This window comes from Talpa europaea (assembly GCF_964194135.1).
Source record: "Talpa europaea genome assembly, chromosome: 10".
In the NCBI taxonomy this organism is placed as follows: domain Eukaryota; kingdom Metazoa; phylum Chordata; class Mammalia; order Eulipotyphla; family Talpidae; genus Talpa; species Talpa europaea.
This window is the reverse complement of record NC_140077.1, coordinates 7,620,813-7,640,946: the sequence shown is the minus strand read 5'-3', so window position 1 is coordinate 7,640,946 and position 20,134 is coordinate 7,620,813. Positions and strand designations below refer to the sequence as shown.

Below are 20,134 nucleotides of genomic sequence, written 5' to 3'. Positions count from 1 at the left end.
CAAGCAATTCTGTCCTAAAAAGATTGTCTTAGTGGATTCAAAGGCCCCCCCCTGCCTTTACTGCAGAAAGAGTAGTGATTTGGAGGTAATTTTTTCAAGCTTCTCTTCTGTAAGAGAAGAGGGGGTGGGGGGAAAGCCCAGAGAAATATAATCCCTAGCAGGACACGCCATATACACCTAATTCAAATGACCTATATTGATCTAAAAAATAACACTCCCAGTATTTTATTGCAAAATGGGCTTATTCTGCAATAGCAGATGAACTACAGTTAGGGACATTCACACCATGGCCAAGCCACAGGCCAGTCCAGAGGACAAAGGAGAGATGCTTGCTTACATGGACAAGAAGGTGCTAGAATAGACCTATCCCTGTTTGGAACTGCAAGGTTTGGGGCATAAAATGAAGGGAAGTCTGTGCAAAATGGTGAGCGAGGCCTGCGAGAGCGCCTCAGGTCACCCTGACTCCACTTTTAGCTGGGGTTTCCTGTGATTTTCACATCTGCTCTGGCTGATGTGCCAGAGTGTCACTCTGCTAGGGCTCCGTGACAAAGTGCCACAGACTGAAACACACTTCTGGAGGCTCTGAGTCCAAGATCAGGGTGTGGGCCAGTTTGGACTCTCCCGCAGACTCTCCCTGGATTACGGACGACTCCTGCGAGCCGGCATCCCTGTGTCTCCTCCAAGTCGTATTTCCTTCTTAAAAGAACAGTTCAGGGCCTCCCTGTGGCGCGAGGGGTTGAGCACGGCTCTGGGAAGCTACCCGCAGCCTCTGCACCACGGGACGGCCCCCCAGCCAGCGGGGGAGCTACCCACTCGGCGCAGCCGCCCCGTCCTGTCTCGCCAAGGGCGTCGGGTGGACGCAGAGCGGCCAGCAGGCCCCGGTCCGCGGGGCAGGGGCGGGGCCTGGAGGTGGGGGCGGAGCCGGAGTGGGGTGGGGCGAGGCCTGCAGGGCGGGTGGGGCCTGCGGAGGGGCGGGGCCTGCGGGCGGGTGGGGCCTGCGGGTGGGGCGGGGCCTGCGGGCGGGTGGGGCCTGCGGGCGGGTGGGGCCTGCGGGCGGGTGGGGCCTGCGGGGGGCGGGGCCTGCGGAGGCGGCCTGCGGGTGGGTCGGGGCCTGAGGAGGGGCGGGGCCTGAGGCGGGGAGGGGGTGGTGGGTGGGGCCTGCGGCGGGGCGGGGCCTGCGGGTGGGTCGGGGCCTGCGGTGGGGCGGGGCCTGGGAGTGGGGCGAGGTCCGCAGGGCGCGCGGGGCGGGCGGGGCGGGCGGCGGGGCTGGGGGCGGGGCGGGGCCTGCGGAGGTGGCCTGCGGGGGCGGGGCCTGGGGGGCGGGGCCTGCGGGCGGGTGGGGCCTGCGGGCGGGTGGGGCCTGCGAGGCGGCCTGCGGGTGGGGCGGGGCCTGCGGGGGCGGGGCCTGCGGAGGCGGCCTGCGGGTGGGTCGGGGCCTGAGGAGGGGCGGGGCCTGAGGCGGGGAGGGGGCCTGGTGGGTGGGGCCTGCGGCGGGGCGGGGCCTGCGGGTGGGTCGGGGCCTGCGGTGGGGCGGGGCCTGGGAGTGGGGCGAGGTCCGCGGGGCGCGCGGGGCGGGCGGGGCGGGCGGCGGGGCTGGGGGCGGGGCGGGGCCTGCGGAGGTGGCCTGCGGGGGCGGGGCCTGCGGGGGCGGGGCCTGCGGGCGGGTGGGGCCTGCGAGGCGGCCTGCGGGTGGGGCGGGGCCAGAGGGGGGCGGGGCCTGCGAGTGGGGCGAGGTCCGCGGGGCCTGGGGGCGGGGCCTGGGGCGGGGCCTGCCCGCGCGGAGCGGCCGCGGGGCGGAAGATGGCTGCTGCGGCGGAGGCCGCGGACACTCAGCTGATGCTCGGGGTCGGGCTGATCGGTGAGGACGCGGGCGCCGAGCCCCGCTGGCCCGCTCCCCGGTGCCGCCTCCCCCTCGGCCTGGGCCCCGCCGCCGGGCGGGGAGGCGCGGCCGGCCCGCGTGGGGCTGGCGGGGCGCGCGGCCTGCGCGGCGGGACCCGGCGGCCGTGGGGGAGGTGCGGGGGCGGGGGGCGGGGGGGCCCCGCGGCCTCTGGAGCCTCCCGGGCCCGGCGCGGGGCTCCCTGGGGCCCCCGGGGCCGCCCGGGGCCGGGCGCGGAGGGAGACGGCGCCGGGCGGCTGCGGGGGGCTGAGCGGCCCCGCGGGCCGGGGTCCCCCCGAGCGTCGGGGCGCCGCGCGGGGCCCCCGGGCGGCCTGGGTCGCGTGACCGCGGGCGGCGGCGGCGGCCGGTTCCGGCCCGGGTGCTGCTCCCGGGGCGCGGGCCTCTCCGCCTCCCCGGCCGGCGCCGCGGCTGTGCGGGTGTCGGGGTCCCGCCTGGCGGGGCGGGGGCCCGGGGGCGCCCTGCGCCGGGGTGGGGGGGCGCGGGCCAGGCCTGGGGTCCCCCCTGCGCGTCCCCGAGCCGACGCCCGCCTGGAGAACCGCCGCGGCGCGGCCCGGGGAGGGTGTCTCCCTGGCCGCGGGTGGGCCCCGCTCGTTCCGGGGGATTCGGGGCACACAGGGCCGTCGGGGACCCCGCGGGGGCCTCGCGTTTCAGGGTCTGGTGTGTGAGGAGCCGCTCGGGCCCGGGCTCGGGGCTGCTGGCTGCGGGTTCCCCGCGCGCCGCTGTCCTGGGGGTAGCGAGACCCTCACTTCAGGGTGCCTGGGTTTGGCTGAACACAGGAGCGAGCAGGGTATTTTTCAGTGCCTCAAAGAAGTGCGTTTATCAGGGAACCGCCTTCTCTGTGCATTTCTGACATTATTTTAAATCTGCTTCAAGGCAAAACTAAGTAGTTTGGGCATCTTTTTTAAAAAAGACTTATTTATTCGTACAAGAACCGGGTACGGTCAGAGGCACAGAGGGTGAGAGGATTCACCAGAGACAGCAGGGAACAGGACAGGCAGACTGACTGAAGCACACTGCTGAGGGGAGCAGCGGGAAGGGCAGGAGAGGTCTGCTGCGCCATGTGGGTTGCTCCCTGGTGGAGGATCGAACTTGTGCTGCAGAGGATGCGGACAGCTCCCTAGGTTGCGTCTCAACCCCTTGCTCCACTAGGGAGGCCCCCTATCATAGAGCTTTGTACACAGGTGAGCTAAAACCCCCCCTCATGAGAGCTAGTAATCTGAGCAGTCTCCATTGGTGGGAATTTGGGGCCTCCCATGCTCTGGGTTGATTTGTAAAAGGGGGTGTTAAAACTAGTTCCACTAAGTGTTTCTGAGTAACCAATCCATTCATGCCCTTGGTGCTGTTTGACATTCTCACAGTGACCATCTTTCCACCGTAGAAAAGGACACAAATGGAGAAGTGCTGTGGGTATGGTGTTACCCTTCCACGACAGCTACTCTAAGGAATCTGCTGCTGAGAAAGTGCTGCCTTACCCAGGAAAACAAACTCCTCCATCCCTTCGTCTTTGGTCAGTACAGAAGAACATGGTTTTATATCACAACAGTTGAGGTTCCAGATTCTTCAGTTTTGAAAAAGGTAGGACAGCATAAGATCAGAAAACCAGAACTATTTAAAGTGACATAAGGTTATTCCAGTAACTCTTTTTTTTTTTTTTAAATTTTTTTTTTATTATTTATTTTAAATAGAGGCATGCTTTATTTATTTATTTATTTTATTTGTTTGTTTGTTTTGTTTATACAAGCACTGGGCACAGTCAGAAGCGCGGGAGGGTGAGAGAATTCACCGAGCTAGAGTGGGGAGCAGAGCAGGCAGAAGGACCGAAGTACACTGCTGAGGGGAGCAGCGGGCGGCAGGAGAGGTCTGCGCGCCATGTGGGACCCTCCTCTGGTGGCAGGGGAGCAGCTGGGGATCGAACCGGCACCGCAGAGGCCGCAGGCAGCTTTGCAACCCAGCGCTCAACCTCTGCGCCACCAGGGAGGCCCTATTCCAGTAACTCTTAGCTTTAGACTTTATCGTTCACAATACACTTTTGGAAAATATGAAAGGTACTTCTCATTGGGAATGATCTCTTTTACTTTTCACTCTCATTCAGTCTATAAATATTACTGATGTCCTTTAACCAATGCTGTTGTTGGTGGAGTGAGGCCTTTTTGAGGTTATACTGTGGAGTTGAAGTGTAGAAGTAGTTTCAAAGCCATGATTGACTAAAAGTGGGAGGAAATATTTTTCCATAATTAAAAACCATTTTAGGGGGCCTCTTTGGTGGTTCAGGGGTTAAGTCTCAGAGCTATCAAGCTATCGCCAGCCACTGCGGCCTGAGTTTGATCCCCCTGAGTTTGATCCCCCGCCAGGGAGCTGACCCACATGGTGCAGCAGACCTCTCCCGTCTTGCCTGCTGCTCCCCTCGGCAGCATATTTCAGTACATCTGCCTGTTATGCTCCCCACTCTGTCTCTGGTGAATCCCTTTACCCCCCCTCCGCGCCTCTGGCCTACACCCCAGTTCTTGTATGCATAAATAAATAAAAATAAGTCTCTTTTTTTTTTTTAAACCCACCATTTTAAAGTATATAATTATCCTTGGCACAGTTGAGAACAGCCATTTGTTTGTGGCTAATAAGACTACCTTAAGCATAGAGGGATAATTAAGGAAACTCATGTATTCAGTAGTTTGTATGTATCATTTGAGCTGAACCATATTGATGTGCCATGTTGAGAACCAGTATGTGGTCGTTGTAGACTTTCCTAATCCCAAACAACCAGCAGGTTTTTCAGAGAAAAGACTATTGGGAAGAAATGGCTGAGCTCCTGGCATGTACTTGGGTCAGGGCTTCTCCCTTTCCATGGCAATTTTTACAGCCAATCTATGAAGCATGTCCAAAATAACCAGTTTGAATTTAAGGAGATTCATTTGAAATAATAGGAAAGCAGTAATTTAGAGGTAGAAGTTTAAGACAAAACAGATTCATAATTAGAAAATGTAAATTAGCAAAAAGATAGGTTTCAATGTGTCAAAATCTCTGGTTAAAGAATAAGTTCTTGCAAAGAGTTCTTGATATATCTTCCAGAAAGTCTTGATATATATATATATATATATATATATATATATATAAAAACTAGATTTACCCGTGTTTTGCCCTCTTTACTGCCAAAGTATAGCAATGTCAATTTCAAGTCTCTTTTTCAGATTTGAAAAATAACAAGACTTAGAATTTTTAAAATGTATTTCTTATATGCTGGCCTTTTTATAGAGTTTTGATAATCAGGAATTTATAATAATAGAGATAAATTAATGGTTTGTTTTGGTCTTTTCCTTTACACTTATAACAATACTATACAGATTATATAGATTATATAGAGAATTGGCTATTTTGGGAATGAAATGATTTTCACAATATGAATTATATTAAGATATATTTTTGTTCTTTTCCATCCTATTTCATTAGTGAAAAATAATTTGTTAAATGGGGAGGTATGACATAGCAATCCTAGTTCTGGTTTTGATTAGGTTTGGGGACTTTAAATAAAAACGTACATTTTTATATTTGACATGTCTTTGGAAAAATTTTCTAACCCTTAAACTTGTTTTTTTCAGTAGGAAATTAAATCTATATGTATTTATCTAAATATATATGTATTTTATGTGTGTGTTTATACATAAAGTATAAAGAAGCCAGTGAAGACTGTTACATTTTGATCTTTTCCTTAGAAAGTTAGTATGTCTTGTCTAAGAGGTTTATTGGAATATAGTGATTAAAAACTGATTCCATGAATGTGTCTTTAACGTGTGCTTTTTTGTTTCTTTTGGACAGGTGACTCATTTTTCTATTGTTCTCACCGCCAAAGATTTTAACCCAGAGAAATATGCCGCCTTCACTAGGATATTGTGTAGGTCGGTATGTATAAAAACCATATTAAATGCTAATATACAAAAATGAAGATCTTACTCAATAGTTAAACAGCAGATTTCTACACCAAGGAAGTCCAGTCAGCCCTCTGTTACCCCAGCGTAATCTGTACTGGCTATTTTCAGAGACTGTTTGATAAAGAGGAACTTTCTCCTCTTTTTCAATAACTGCTCCTCTTACTTGGGAAAATGGCAGAGGGGAGGAGAAAAGGCAGTTTGTACAACTGTTGTAGTTCCTGAGTATTTGGAGTCATTTGCCACTTTTGGTGTGTTACTTCTACTCACTTCCAATATAGAGCTTTCCTTAGCTGTATGGATAAGTTCAGTGCTTCCAGAAGTAATGGGCTGGTTCATATATGTCAAGGTCTGTGTGTGGGAGTCATTTTGGGTAAAGTTAATGGGTATTTCAAGTTATGTTAAAGCACGGAAAAACTTTTCTTAGCTGGAACACTGACAAGCTGATTAGTTGGTTAATCGTGTCTCAAGTAGATTTGTTTCATCCCACTGTTGAAAAAAATTTGCCCAAGATATAGCAGACTGCTTGCTTGCACTGGTGAGTGTATCCAGTGGACTTCATGAAAGGTTTCTTATGTGTTAGGGACGTTGGCTTGTTTTTAACCAAGGCTCTTCGCAGTGTTTTAAGTTGGGTTTTGTTTGTTAACATTGTCAGTAGATAGAACTATAATTCTAGGTGTTATGTTTTATTCTCAGCCCTAAGGCTCATGCCCAATAAGTAGTTTTGGGTGGGGCGGGGATAGAGGGAGTTGTTTTCATTTCCTGCTCTGAGTGCACGCCTGCACAGCATGGTGGAGGAATACCCTCTCAGTCTCTAAGAGTTTCAATTAGGTTGTTATTTATTTATTTATTTATTTATTTATTTATTTATTTAGGTGGGACCCCTGCTGGCGGCCGGCTGGGGAACGAACCAGCGCTGCAGAGGCTGCATGCAGCCTCGCAGCCCAGCGCTCAACTGCTGCGCCACCAGGGGAGGCCCCTAGGTTGTATTTTAACAAAGCATGGGCTTACTGTATTTGAAGCCTGCTGCAATAAGTAGACATCTCATTCTCAGAAGATAACTTCCAGGTGTACGGCTTCCTTTGGAATATGAACAGTTGTGGGCCTCCCCAGTGGCACAGCGGGTTGTGCACAGTGCTATGAAGCTGTCCTGCAGCCTCTGCAGTGCGGGTTTGATTCTGGCCAGCCAGAGAGAATCCCACATGGCATGGCAGACCTCTCCTGTTGAGCCCGCTGTTCCCCTCAGCAGTGTATTTCGGTCATCTGCCTGTTCTGCTCCCTGCTCTGTCTCTGGGAATCCTCTCACCCTCCTGCACTTCTGGCCTGTACCCCAGCTCTTGTGTAAAAATAAATAAATCTTTAAAAAAAGAAAGGAATAAGAACAGTTGTCTTGAATATAGGCCTGATACAAAGGGAGGTTGATTGTCCAGAAGCCATAACTGAAAACACTGCAGAGGTGGTTTTTTTTTTTTTTTTTAAGATTTATTTATTTATACAAGAACCGGGGTACAGGCCAGATGCATGGGAGGGTGAGAAGATTCACCAGTGCAGAGTGGGGAACAGAACACGTAGACCATGAAATACACTGCTAAGGGGAGCAGCAGGCGAGACAGGAGAGGTCTGCTGCGCCATGTGGATTCTCCCCGGCTGGCTGCATTTGTACCCGCGCTGCAGAGGCTGCAGACGGCTTCACAGTGCTGTGCTCAGCCACCTGCACCACGAGGGAGACCCTGCAGAGGTGTTTTTGAATAAACACTGGACTCCTGTGTCATTCGATTGACTTTGGGTTAGATTACGACTCTGAATTCACTGAATGTTCTGTGGCCCCAAAGTCAAGGTTGTTTTAGAGCCTGCTTCCTGCCCAGGTGGATGGCAGACAGTGTCTCGGCTCTGTGGTGCCTCGGCCTGGGGGCATTGTGTATTCTTTTCTGCTGCAGTGAGAGAGAAATGAGGACTCAGCTGTGCCCGATACTCCTTTGCCTTCTGCCCCTATTGCACTCTTGTGCTTGCCTTGCATGTGCTCAGGCACACATGTGTGCACACACACTCACACCCCTACACGTGTCTACATGCACACCTATAGACCAAACACTTTGATGAGGAAGATGAGGGTCCCATCCTCAAGTGGAGGCATACTCTTCCTTGCTGGTGGGAGAAGCAAGCAGGCATGCCCTCCCAGCATGCTGTGCACAGTGGCCGTGGCAGTCATGGGAGAGGAGTCTGTTTCCAGTGTCAGCTCCCCTGCAGCCAGTGGCCCTGGCAGAGAAGCAGGGTTTCATGCGCACTTGGAGTCAGTGGTCCAGGCCGGGTGTGGGTGTTGGTTGGAATCAGTCCTCTGAGCTGCCCTGTGTGGTTTTTCTAGGGGGTGACTTGGGGCACTCCAGAGCTGTCACATGCCACCTTAATCCCGCACTCTCCTTAGGTTTCTCCACTACCTTGTATTGTTTCTATTTTATTTTTTTAAAGATTTATTTATTTATGCATACAAGAGCTGGGGTACAGGCCAGATGTGGGCGTGGGGGGTGAGAGGATTCACCAGAGACAGAGTGGGGAGCAGAACAGGCAGACCAACCGAAGTACACTGCTGAGGGGAGTAGCAGGCAAGTCAGGAGAGGTCTGCTCGCCATGTGGGACACCTTCCCGGCCTGCTGGGGATCGAACTCATGCTGCAGAGGCGGCAGATTGCTTCATAGTGCGGTGCTTAACCCCTTGCGCCACCAGAGGCCCTCTATTTTTATTTACTTGTTTGTTTGTTTGTTTATTTATTTATTTTTAAAAGTTGAGGACCATTCTCAGAATCAGGGACATTTGAATAATTTTTTGTTAAAAGATTTATTTTTTATTTATTTATACAAGCACTGGGTATAGTCAGAAGTGCGGGAGGGTGAGAGAATTCACTGGAGCCAGAGCGGGGAGCAGAGCAGGCAGAAGGACCGAAGTACACTGCTGAGGGGATCAGCGGGTGGCAGGAGAGGTCTGCGTGCCATGTGGGACCCTCCTTTGGTGGCCGGGGAGCAGCTGGGGATCTAACCGGTGCTGCAGAGGCTGCGGGCAGCTTCGCAACCCAGCGCTTAACCGCTGCACCACCGGGGAGGCCCCTTCTATTTTATTTTTAATGGGGTTTTCAATTTTTGTTGGTAGTGATAATGTAAGCCCATAATAAAAATATACAAACTGCAGAAGGGTGGGGTGAGTAACTAGTGAAAATTAAGTCCCTTCTTCCCCATCCTCCAGCTCGGCTTCCCATAACCCTCCCTGAGGCAGCTCCTGGGCCTGTTTTCTTTATATTCTGTTGGAGATGTTTTCTCAGTATATAAACACATATGAGTTCATGGCTCTGCCTGTTTTTATTTATATATGTATATGAAATGCATATATAAATATGTATAGCTCATAGCTTACCACGTTCATTGTTCCCTACATTTTTTTTTCTCAGTTTGTGCATTGAAATAACTTAAAAGCACTGATGATTGACATTTGGTAAGCTGCTAAAACACTTGTTTTTTTTCCCCCACTCTACAATAAATATAATTTTCAAGCAATTTATTTTTATTAGTCCCAATTTCCTAGCCCGTCAGCTAAGTAGGTCCAGTTGTGCTTCTCAAGCAAAATTTAGATTTATTTACACACAGGAAGCACTCGCAGGGGAAGGGACTGATAACCCATGTGAGCTGTAAATGCTGCCAGTTGCCTGTCAGCATTTTCTGGAAGTTTTAACTTGATGATGAATGTAGCTAGTATGCAAGTTCATGAAGAACTAAGGGAGTTTGATTTCCTAGTTATCTAAATATAGCCACCTCTGGGAACTCTGATAATAAATATAGGTTCTACAACTAATTACTGTCTTCTCTGTGAACAATGCATAAACTCCTTTTTTGTCAAAGGAAATCCTAGCAAGAAAGCTGAATTGTTATGACTAAGAGCACCAGTTGTGAATGTAAGAATAAAAAAGAGCTAAGTATACTGTACTCTTGAGAATGATGAGGCTTCAGAAAGTCTGCAGTTCATTCCCTTGCCCAGCCAGCACCACAGGCTTCCCCAGTCGTAAGGAGAGCGCTGACGTCAGAGAATCTCTGAAGTGTTATTTTTTTTAAAAACACATTTTCAAGTTAAACTGTAGAGATAATCATGTCAAGAAAAGATTTCAGGCATTCTGGGGCGAGTTAGCAAGTTGGCATAGATGCTTTACAAAGTACCTGTGCCTAACCTTGGTGCATCTCTTTGCGTGGTTCATGCAAAATAAAAGCAGGGTTGCTTTTTGACCTTCCTTACAGAATGTACCTGAAACATGGGAGCCCAGTTAAGATGATGGAGAGTTATATTGCTGTTCTCACAAAGGGGATATGCCAGAGTGAGGAAAACGGCTCTTTCCTCAGCAAGGATTTTGATGCCCGAAAGGCATACCTGGCAGGCTCCATCAAAGGTAAAAAATAATAACCATAACAATAATGCGAAACAGAAGCAGCAAAAATCCATCCCAGGGGATTCCATTCAACCACAAACTCCCCAACCCAGGGTAGTGTCTCAGTGACTCTGATGTTCCATGTCTTGTCATTATTTCCACCTCCGTTGTGTTTCTTTCCCATACAGGAGGTAGTTCAGCTACTACATTCCCTTATCTGGTTCGACTTGTGCCCCAGGAAAGCAGATTTTTGTGGTGTTTCTTCCCATATGATTCTGCTTTTATGTGGAAATGTTCTCTTACCAGTGAGCTGATGTGGTGGCTCGAGGTCTACTGACTCCCACAGTGTCTCTTTCTGTAGATCTTAGCAGTTACTTCTTCCCTTGGTCAAGCTCAAGCCCCTGAGCCATTGTTCCTAATTTCCTCATTCAACAACCCCTCCGCTCCACACACAATCTGTCTCTCTCTCTGTCTCTGTCTGTCTGTGTGACACACACATACACACACACACACATACAGAGTCATACACATACGTTTCTTTCCTGACTGGAAGGTCCAGGATGGCAGAGACAGCCCATGGCTGAGCCACAGACCTCAGGGCCCTTAAAAGGGAGGAGAGGGGAACTGGGGCGACGCTGACCTCCGTTCTTGGCCTCCTGGTGCCTGCCTGTCTTCACTCATGACCCCACTGGACTGTGGTTTCTAAGCAGCCCTCTTGAAGGGTTAGGTGTTTGTCAAGCTGCCGGAAAAGGACTTGAGAAATCTTCATGACACCGAGAGGTGCTGGTCCCCCTTCAGGTCATTTATTCCTCTCTTGTGAGTCTGGCTTCATCCGTGTGTGCGGCCCAGTCCTTTGGGCTAAAGGCATGGGCAGCTGAATGGCACCTGCTGGGGGGGCAGATACATGGATTTGCAGGCCCACCCACCCAGCAACTAAGTTGCTTCTGTGCTAACAACATTGACTTAAGCCTATTTGTTCTCTGAAGTAAATAATTTTGCATTCATATGAAAAACATTTTTTGTGATTAAAAAATGCATTTCCTCTTTTCACATTTAATGCAGTAACATTATCATTTCTTTTGTTTTAAGACATTGTAGCTCAGTTTGGAATGGAAACTGTTATCTTACATACAGCACTGATGTTGAAGAAAAGAATTGTGGTCTATCACCCCAAAATAGAAGCTGTCCAGGAGTTTACAAGGTGCGATCTCTAATCATTGAAAACTGAACTTTGTCAGCAGCCGGGGCGGGGGAGGGGAGGCTCGATGTTGCAGGGCACCCCTCTGGTATAAGTGGAATGTGGAGCCTGGGGGTGAGATCCCATTTTGGTCCGGTGTTTTGATTTACATTTAATAGTCCAAGGTTACTAAATGTGGACAGATTTTTCTTTAAATTTAGAAATACAGATATTTTTGAGCAGGAAGTAGGCCAACTTTTCCTTGCCAGAAAGTACTACTTAAGCTCGTAGCCCAGCTGCTTGCCTGCCATGGTCACATCCGGGCAACCCCGGACAGGGTATCTGGGGGTGAGAAGTGTGTCTGTGTTTCAGTAAATCCTTGGGTGCAATGACAGGCCCTGACCCTGGGGTCACAGTATCTTTACCCCCATCTTGGGTTCATTGTTCCTTCTGTTCAATTTGACCACAGGCTCTCTCTTACTAAAAATCAATGTCTCTGGGTTTTTTTTTTCCTTTGCCAAATCTACCTTGTTCTTAGATTCTTTTGTAAAAGTGAGGTGGGAGGGGCTAGCATTTGTTCCATTTCTGTAAGCCAAGAATTGTATAAATCATCTTAAATTATTACATTTTCCCATGATGACACCCTGATAGGAAGTGTTATTACCCTGTTTTACGGAAGAGAAAATTGCACTCAGGCTAATGGCTAGAGAATGGAAGGGTCAGGGCTTGGTTGTCAGAGGCACCAGTTAAAATCTTGGGAGGGAGCCTCTTTGCTCCATGACTATAGAGATGATTCTGGATGTCTCTGAGCCTCAGTTTCTTGATCTGTAACAGATACTATCTGCCGCCTGAGCTTGGAAATCATGTCTATAAAGTGCTTGTCAGGGATGTGCCCTGCCCGCTCAGAGCCTGCACCTTAAAATGAGCACTGCTGGTCAGGATGGCCTCAGATCTTCAGTGAGGAGGCCAGAATTTTTACCCTACTCCTTCCGACTCCACATTTATGCTTCCTCTACATTTATGCTTCTGAAACTGGCGTATATAGCTTAAGATAGGTAGCAGGATTCCAGGGGTTCACAAAGCCACAGATCAGTTCAGCATATTTTCCCATAGTGGCTGTGCAGAGGTCGTGTGTGTGTGTGTGTGTGTGTGTGTGTGTGCTTTTTAAGGAAAACTATTTTGCATAAAAACAAACAATGGTTTGTAAGTTGGACTGGAATTTTAAATAATATTAACAAAAAACTTCAAAGGATTTCTCTGCAGAGGGAGGGAGGGAGGGAGGGTTTGGAACAAACACTCCTTGCTACCTTGGGATCTTTTGAAACACCACCTCGAATTTTCTGTAGCTGAACTGACCCAAAAAACAGTTTAGAATATTAATGTGAAGCCTGGAGGGTCTGGCATGTTTGGGGGTTGGCCTCCCTCTGCTTCCAAGAGCTCTGGGACTCTGCCTTCTCTTTTCTTCCAGGGGATGGGGGAGAGGGAAGCGGGTGGGCTGAGGGTCTGCGGTGCACCCAGCAGTCACCCGAGTTCTTGCCTTGGCTCCCCAGGACGCTGCCCGCCCTGGTGTGGCACCGACAGGACTGGACCATCCTCCACTCCTACGTGCACCTCAGCACCGACGAGCTGGATGCCCTGCAGACGTGCACAGGTAGACCCGGTGCAGGGAGGGCCTTTACACAGGGTGTCCTTGAGTTTGTTTTTTCTTTTTTTCCCCCAAAAGATTTATTTATTTTTTCAAAGATTTATTTATTTATTTTAAAGATAGATTTATTTATTTATTTATTTATTTATGCAAGCACTGGGTACAGTCAGAAACGCAGGAGGGTGAGAGAATTCACCAGAGCCAGAGCGGGGAACAGAACAAGAAGACTGACAAAATGCACTGCTGAGGGGAGCAACCGGTGTGGCAGGGGAGGTCTGTGCGCCATGTGGGACCCTCGCCGGCAGCCAGGGATTGAACTGGCGCTGCAGAGGCAGCTTTGCAACCCAGTGCTCAACTGCTGTGCCACGGGGGAGGCCCTCAAAGATTTATTTATGCATACAAGAGCTGGGGTGTAGGCCAGAGGTTCTGGAGGGTGAGAGGACTCACAAGACAGAGCGGGGAGCAAAACAGGCAGATCCACTGAAATACACTGCTGAGGGGAGCAGTGGGCGAGACAGGAGAGGTCTGCTGCGCCATGCGGGTCACCTCCCTGGCCAGGGATCGAACTCATGCTGCAGTGGCTGATGATAGCTTGATAGCACTGTCTTTAAACCCTGTGCTACTAGGGAGGCCCTATTATGCCCTTTATACTGTCACAGTCTTAAAGGGTCCTTTCATAAAATGAAAGATGCTAGGGGCTTCTAGATGGTAGAGGCTGCAGTCATGGCTTTTTTCACATTATGAAAAATTTTTTACATAAAACAATAGGTAATATTTATGCAAGTTAGAACAAAACAAAAGGCGCACCCCTGGATGCCCCAGTCTGTCCTGACCCCCACAACAGGGCTCTAAGCACATGCTTGATTTCAGCCTCCCTCCTGGGCACTGAGAGCTGGTTTGGCATACTTTTAGTCGTTTGGGTTTCTTCAGGCAATGACAATAGTGTGGTCTTCATAAATGCCACAGGTGCAGCCCATGGGCCTGGGGACAGAAGGCAGTGAAGAGCCACAGCTGGAGAGGGGCTTTTAGTCACTTCTCTCGGCACATGCTCAGGGGGCGCCTTCCTGCTCCAGCAGCGTGAGTCCTCTTTGTGATGCAGGTTACATCGCTGGATTTGTGGACCCGGAGGTGGTCAATAGGTCGGACCTCTATGACGTGTTTGTGAACCTGGCAGAGAGCGAGATTACCATCGCCCCACGTGCGAAAGGTTGGTCCTCTGTCCCTTCCTGTTCTTGATGCCAGATGTAAGCTAAGCAATTGCATTTTTAGGCTGAATCTCTACAACCAACATTTGCAGGTGGGCTTAACCTGCTGTGCTAAAGCTGAGGGAGTTTCCTAGGTTGAGGACATAGCATCTCACAGACCGAGCCATGTACGTGATGCGGCCCAGTATGGGACTCCACAGTGATGTTAATAAGGCGAATGGCCCAATCATCTTTTTTTTTTTTAATTTATTTATTGATGCATACAAGAACTGCAGGGGGTGAAGGGATTCACTGGAGACAGAGTGGGGAACAGAATAGGCAGACTGTGAAATACTCTGCTGAGGGAGCAGTGGGTGAGTCAGGAGAGGTCTGCTGCACCCTGTGGGTAGCTCCCTGTGGCTGGCGGGGATCGAATTTGTGCTGCAGAGGCTGTGGACAGCTTCACAGTGCTGTGCTTTACCCCTTGTGCCACCAAGGAGGCCCCCTAGTCATCTTGTTTCTCCATTTTCCTGATTAAAAAAGATGTCTATTGCTGCCTAACACATCACTTCTAAACTTAGCGGCTTATACCAAATATTTCTCACTACAGAGAGGGACCACAGTCCCTTTTATGACTAGCCTTAGAAGTCACACACCACTACTTCCTCCATTACGCACCACTACTTCCTCCATCAAGTCCAGGCCACATTTAAGGGGGAGTAAGTAGGCTCCCCCACCTTGAAGGAAGGAGTGCCAGAGTGTGTAGCCATTTATCACTACACGGGTTGGGTGCGACTCCCTGGGAACAGTCTTTTTGAAGGATATCTTGGTGAGCACAAGGGGATAAAAGTATTGGGCCAAAGATCAGAAGAGGGTGTTCTAATGTCATCCCAGCGACTTTAAGTTGTCCTAAGTTACAGCTGTATGAAGGGAAATGAGTGGGTTAAATGTGGGTGAGCCCAAGACACTACCAGGTGCTGGCTGTGGCGGGAGCTACCGACAGCATCTTCTGTGTTCTTTCTCCTAAAATTGGAAGCAGCTGGATGCTGGTTAACAGAGACTTTGTTAGCTGGTTTCTTCTGATCACGTGAGGTTTACCTAACACCTTCAAATTAAAAGAACCAGAACTAGTTTCCTTTTCATTGTTTTAAAATTACAAATATAATGCATGCTCCTGACAAAAAATTCAAAACAGTACCAGACCTTTCGGAGATCCTGCCTTTGGTAAAGCAAAAGTGTGGTAGACCAGCCACTGGTGCCCTTAAATTGATGAAGTGCTGGCACTAGAAAGGGGGGCTGTCCCTCTGCTGCATCTGCTGCTGAGTCTGTAAAATGGGCTCCTCATTTCAAATGGGTTTTGTCCCTCGCAGTGATACTGCTGTTAATCTCCTGGCCACAGAAAAAAGCCAGGTATACAATCCATGTGACACACGTGATTTCCTTTGCTCCTTCTGAGGGGGCCCTTGTGCACAGCTGACCCTGCAGAGCTGAGCTGACAGGAAGTACTGCTTTCACAGTATCCCTGCTGGAAAGATAAACTTGAATTCTTTTTTTTTTAAATTTATTTATTTTTGCATAGAAGAACTGGGGTGTAGGTCAGAGGTGCGGGGCGTAAGGGGAGTAGCGGATGAGACAGGAGAGGTCTGCTGCACCATATGCCATATGTGGGTTAACTCTCTGACCTGGGATCGAACTCGGGCCCTTTCAATGATAGCGCTGAGTCTTAACCCCTAGGCCACCAGGGACGCCCCGATAAACTTGAATTCTTAACAGTAAAGACCTGGATAGGAAAGTCAGGCTTAGTTTAAAATCACAAATCACTCGAGTCCTAAATCTTTGCTAGGTTTTGTCCAGAAAGAAAAATAAAAATTCTTACCAAGTGCATGTAAAGGAGAAACTTGGTTTTTAGTATTGGTATATTTTTATTTTGGATATGAAGTATATATTTTGGATAGGAAGGCTGAGTATTCCTTACCTCCTGGCCTGTTTTGTCCTATATTTTTCTTTCACAATAAAATGGCAATGTGGGGGGAAGGGTATTGGTTGCTTTCTGAAAATGCCCTCGTCTGTATGATTTTTCAAGTTTTCAAATCAGATGGCATAATGCTTTTTCATTATGTAAACTTCTAAATATTCACACAACTCCTTTACCAGAGACCATGACCATGGGCAAGCTGCACAAAGAAATCGGCCAGTTAATCGTTCAGTCTGCAGAAGACCCAGAGAAGTCCGACAGCCAAGTGATACAGGTAACGCCTGGTCCTCCTACTTCTGCATCCTGACCCAGTGCTGCTGGTGCTGAGCCACAGAGCAGCTTGAACTCTGGGTACATATGGGCAGAAGTGACTGGGAAGTGACCAGGGGAGGCTGGTGGCAGGCGCTCAGATGAGGGTGTGCAGAAGGCCCTGGGGCAGAGTAGCCGTAGGGGCTGCCGTGGCCCCCAGCCCCTAGACTCCATGCTCAGGGCTGATGCCAGACTGGTCACTTGCAGTGAGATAGGCCACTGGGCCCTGGAGATGGATCGTGGTGACAGCGGCACAGCATGCGAATGTACTTAATGCTACTGAACTGGATGCTTGGAAATGACTGAAGTGGCCAAAAACAACTACTTGTGATGGTGACTTTGCTAAATTCAGTTTTTTCATATTTCTTAATTTATGAACAAAGTCACTGAGAAACTTTAAAAAATAAGCAGAATTCCATCCTAGTGCAGTCATTCAGATTTGTTGATACTAACACATTGCATATTTTCCTGTTCTATTAAAGGATATTTCCCTAAAAACAAAAGAAATCTTCACCAACCTGGCACCATTTTCAGAAGCTTCTGGTGAGGGAGAAAAGCTGGTACTCAATTTGGAGGCCCTAAAGCAGAGACGATTCCCGCCAGCCACAGAGAACTTCCTTTACCACCTGGCAGCAGCTGAACAAATGCTGAAGCTCTGATGGGGACCGAACGAGGCACTGGTGACCGACAGTGCTCACTATGATTACCCACTAACTATGTAAAATGCTGAAAATAACAGAGAAAATGGTCTATTTTTAATGATTTATTTGAAAGTATTGAGATTTGACCTAAAAAAAGCACTGAAACGTGAAAACACTTTCTCCCGTCTGGTTAGTTGCCTGCCTTGGTCAGGACCACGTGATGTAACACCTAGACGTGAGAGCACAACATGGCCCAATGTCCTGCAGTGAGAAAGTTCTGTGCAATCCCAGAAAATTCAGATGCCTTCATTATTCTAAGTTCTAGTTTGTCTTTGTATAGCCACAAACCTAATGGTTTATTTTCAGAAAGCTGCCTGAAATTTTGCTTTGTATTCTTCTAGGAAGAACTCAAATTCCTCATGAGGAAACTCTACCTTCTGAGCCAAACTACTAAGTTTTCTGCAGAACTGTCTAGAAGATCATTCAAAAGACCCTGCAGTTGCACTTTCTTGTAAAGGAAATTTTTTTTCTTGGCCTTTGAACATTTTGCCTATATTACGGAGGTTTTGCACAGATTTTATACTCAAGTAGACAACTTTAATCATATTTATACCGACAGAGATAAGCACTTGGCAAATTTAAGCCATAAGTACTTCAGTTTACCCTGTTGCTAGCAATATTCTTTTGGAAAGATGCAATCCTTGTATGGTGGAATAAAATAAATAACTGGAATATAATGGGCTTAATGACATGACAAACAGCAGCTTTTTTAAATTAGTAAGGGAATGGAATCATTAACTTCCTGCAAGGGCTAAACCAGTGTCTTCAAACAACTTCAGTAAAAGTAATTTGGCCACATATGATCTTGTTTAGCTATCTACCTTCTTAAAAACTGGAGAATCTAAAACTTAGAAAAGCAGCACGGGAGTCTAAATTATGTATTTGTGATTTGGGCTTATATATTCATATTAATTATGAGGTTAGTTTTCACTAGTTCTGTTGCACTTCCTTACCCAGAAAAATGTCTGCAAATAACTTGTCTTTATTGGACTCCGATTGTTTATTCTTGGTGTTAGACATGGGTTAAGTAAAAATAAAAAAGGGCCTTGTTCCCTCCTTGGGTTAGGGAAGGATCTGAAATGAGGTGGTTTTCCTGAGGCAAATGATTAAATCTGCACTTTATGAAAATGAATACTAACATCTTTTCCCCCCTCTTTTGTATTGTATTAGCTAATGATCAAAGTTGTTAAGATTACAAACTTATAATGCAGAAATAAAGTGGACATATTTTGATACGCAACAAAGTTTTAGGGAGATGAGGTAATTCTCCCCACTCTAAACAAAAGAAAAAACCGTTTTTGTGAACTGCAAACATGCAGTTACATGGGTAAGAAAAAAGACCTATTTGCAAGTGAAAGGGTGGGGTTCAGGCTCCTTCCCCCCACTGCCCTACCTGTCCCCATATCCTTAGGTATCTCCTTCAAAAAGATGCCTCACACTTCTACTGTCACCTATCAGAGGCTAAACCTCCCCCCAGTCTTTGCAAATTTTAATTTTGTTTAGCATAAGCCTGTGGCTATACTGAGCCAGCTGGCAGATCATTTCCACTGAGTTTGTGCTTGGCTATTATGAGACCCCTTTTACCATGTTTGGAAGTAACCATCATTCTTGCCTAGTGAAAACTGAAAGGCCCTGATAGTCTGATGATTTGGGGCAGGGTATGTTGGAAGCATCCTCCAGTCCACAGGTGCTCGGGACCTCGCCAGGCGAGGCGTGTTGTATCCTGGGACTTCCGTGATGCATGGCTTAGGGGGCAGCAAACAAGCCATTGTGGTGAGGCAAGTGCTGTGGGAGCAGACAGAAGGGGCACCTGAGTCAGGACTGTGAATCCTGGAAGTTTCCTGGAGGGAGTGACTGGAGTCACACAGGAAGCTTAAGCAGGAAGTATCCCAGAGAGGGAATAGCTAGTGTGAAGGCCTGGAGTGACCACTGTTCATTTGAGGAACTGGATGTTGGTCCAGAATGAGGAAAGAGTGGCAAGCGATGTGTGTAATAAAAGGCTCCTGCCTGCCATGGCAAGGAATGTGGACTTGATCCCCACGCCCTGGGAAGCCATTTGGAACAGATGCGATATTAAAGAGCTGATGGGAGCATGGCTGGGAGGGAGCTAGACCTGAGAGAAATGAGTGATGCCAGCAGGGGGCACTGTTGGACTAAGCTTGGGGAGTAGTGGGCCCTAGAAGGGTGAGCTTGAAACCCTCACTCCACTGGTCTAGGGCTGCGGAGGGGCTTAAGAAAGGGTGGCCGGCTTGGCCAGAGCCATTTCCGGAGATTGGGAGGTAGAGATGGCTTCATCTAAGTGGCAAAGACCAGGCAGCAGGGGGATGTGGGCCTGTCGCTCAGGGCGGGGCAGGCCCAAAGGGTGTCTAAGCAGCCGGCAGTGGCAGCCCAGTGAGTGGCAGGGCACAGGTGAGAACAATCCTGGGGTGGACACTGCAGGGCAGACAATTCTCTGACAGGCTGCCTACAAAGGGAGGGGGCTGCTTTTTCATCAATCAAGCCGTTTCAACGCGACAGGAGAGGGGTGGCTGGAGTCTGGAGATCCGACAGAGCCAGGCCGAGGAAATAGGAAGGGATGGGCCAAGTCCAGGGCACCTTCGACCTCCCTGGAGGAGGGAAGGGTGGGTGTGGGCGGAGGAAGGCGCCACTGCTGGCAGGCAGCCTGGGATTTCATGGCGGTGGCTTCCAGTGACACAGAGGAGCTGGATGGCCTGGAGCAAAGAGTTTAAGTAGTTGCTCAGGAGAGGAATAAGCTGGGTAGCAAGGGAGGTTGGCTTTGCGGCTAGAGGCCACCAGAGGTTCCTGTTTATCACGAGATGGGCCATCTATTTGATGCCTGTGTCCTGAGCACCCTCCTTTAATTTTTCAAATGTTCCACTTTACACAAGTTTAATAGTAACCTCTCAGTACCCTTCAGAGGCCCT

At 49.0% G+C, this 20,134-nt stretch overlaps 1 protein-coding gene across 1 annotated transcript; it reads left to right on the top strand.

The window, feature by feature from the left end:
* Positions 1–1,800: 1,800 nt before the first annotated feature.
* On the top strand, positions 1,801–17,168 carry DENND10 (DENN domain containing 10; the record flags this gene model as incomplete). Its single annotated transcript, XM_084245323.1, has 9 exons — positions 1,801–1,858; positions 3,276–3,472; positions 5,708–5,787; positions 10,092–10,240; positions 11,309–11,420; positions 12,947–13,047; positions 14,141–14,248; positions 16,380–16,474; positions 16,992–17,168. The coding sequence occupies 9 exons, from the start codon at positions 1,801–1,803 to the stop codon at positions 17,166–17,168; spliced, it is 1,077 nt and encodes a 358-aa protein (XP_084101449.1).
* Between the last annotated feature and the right edge of the window lie 2,966 nt (positions 17,169–20,134).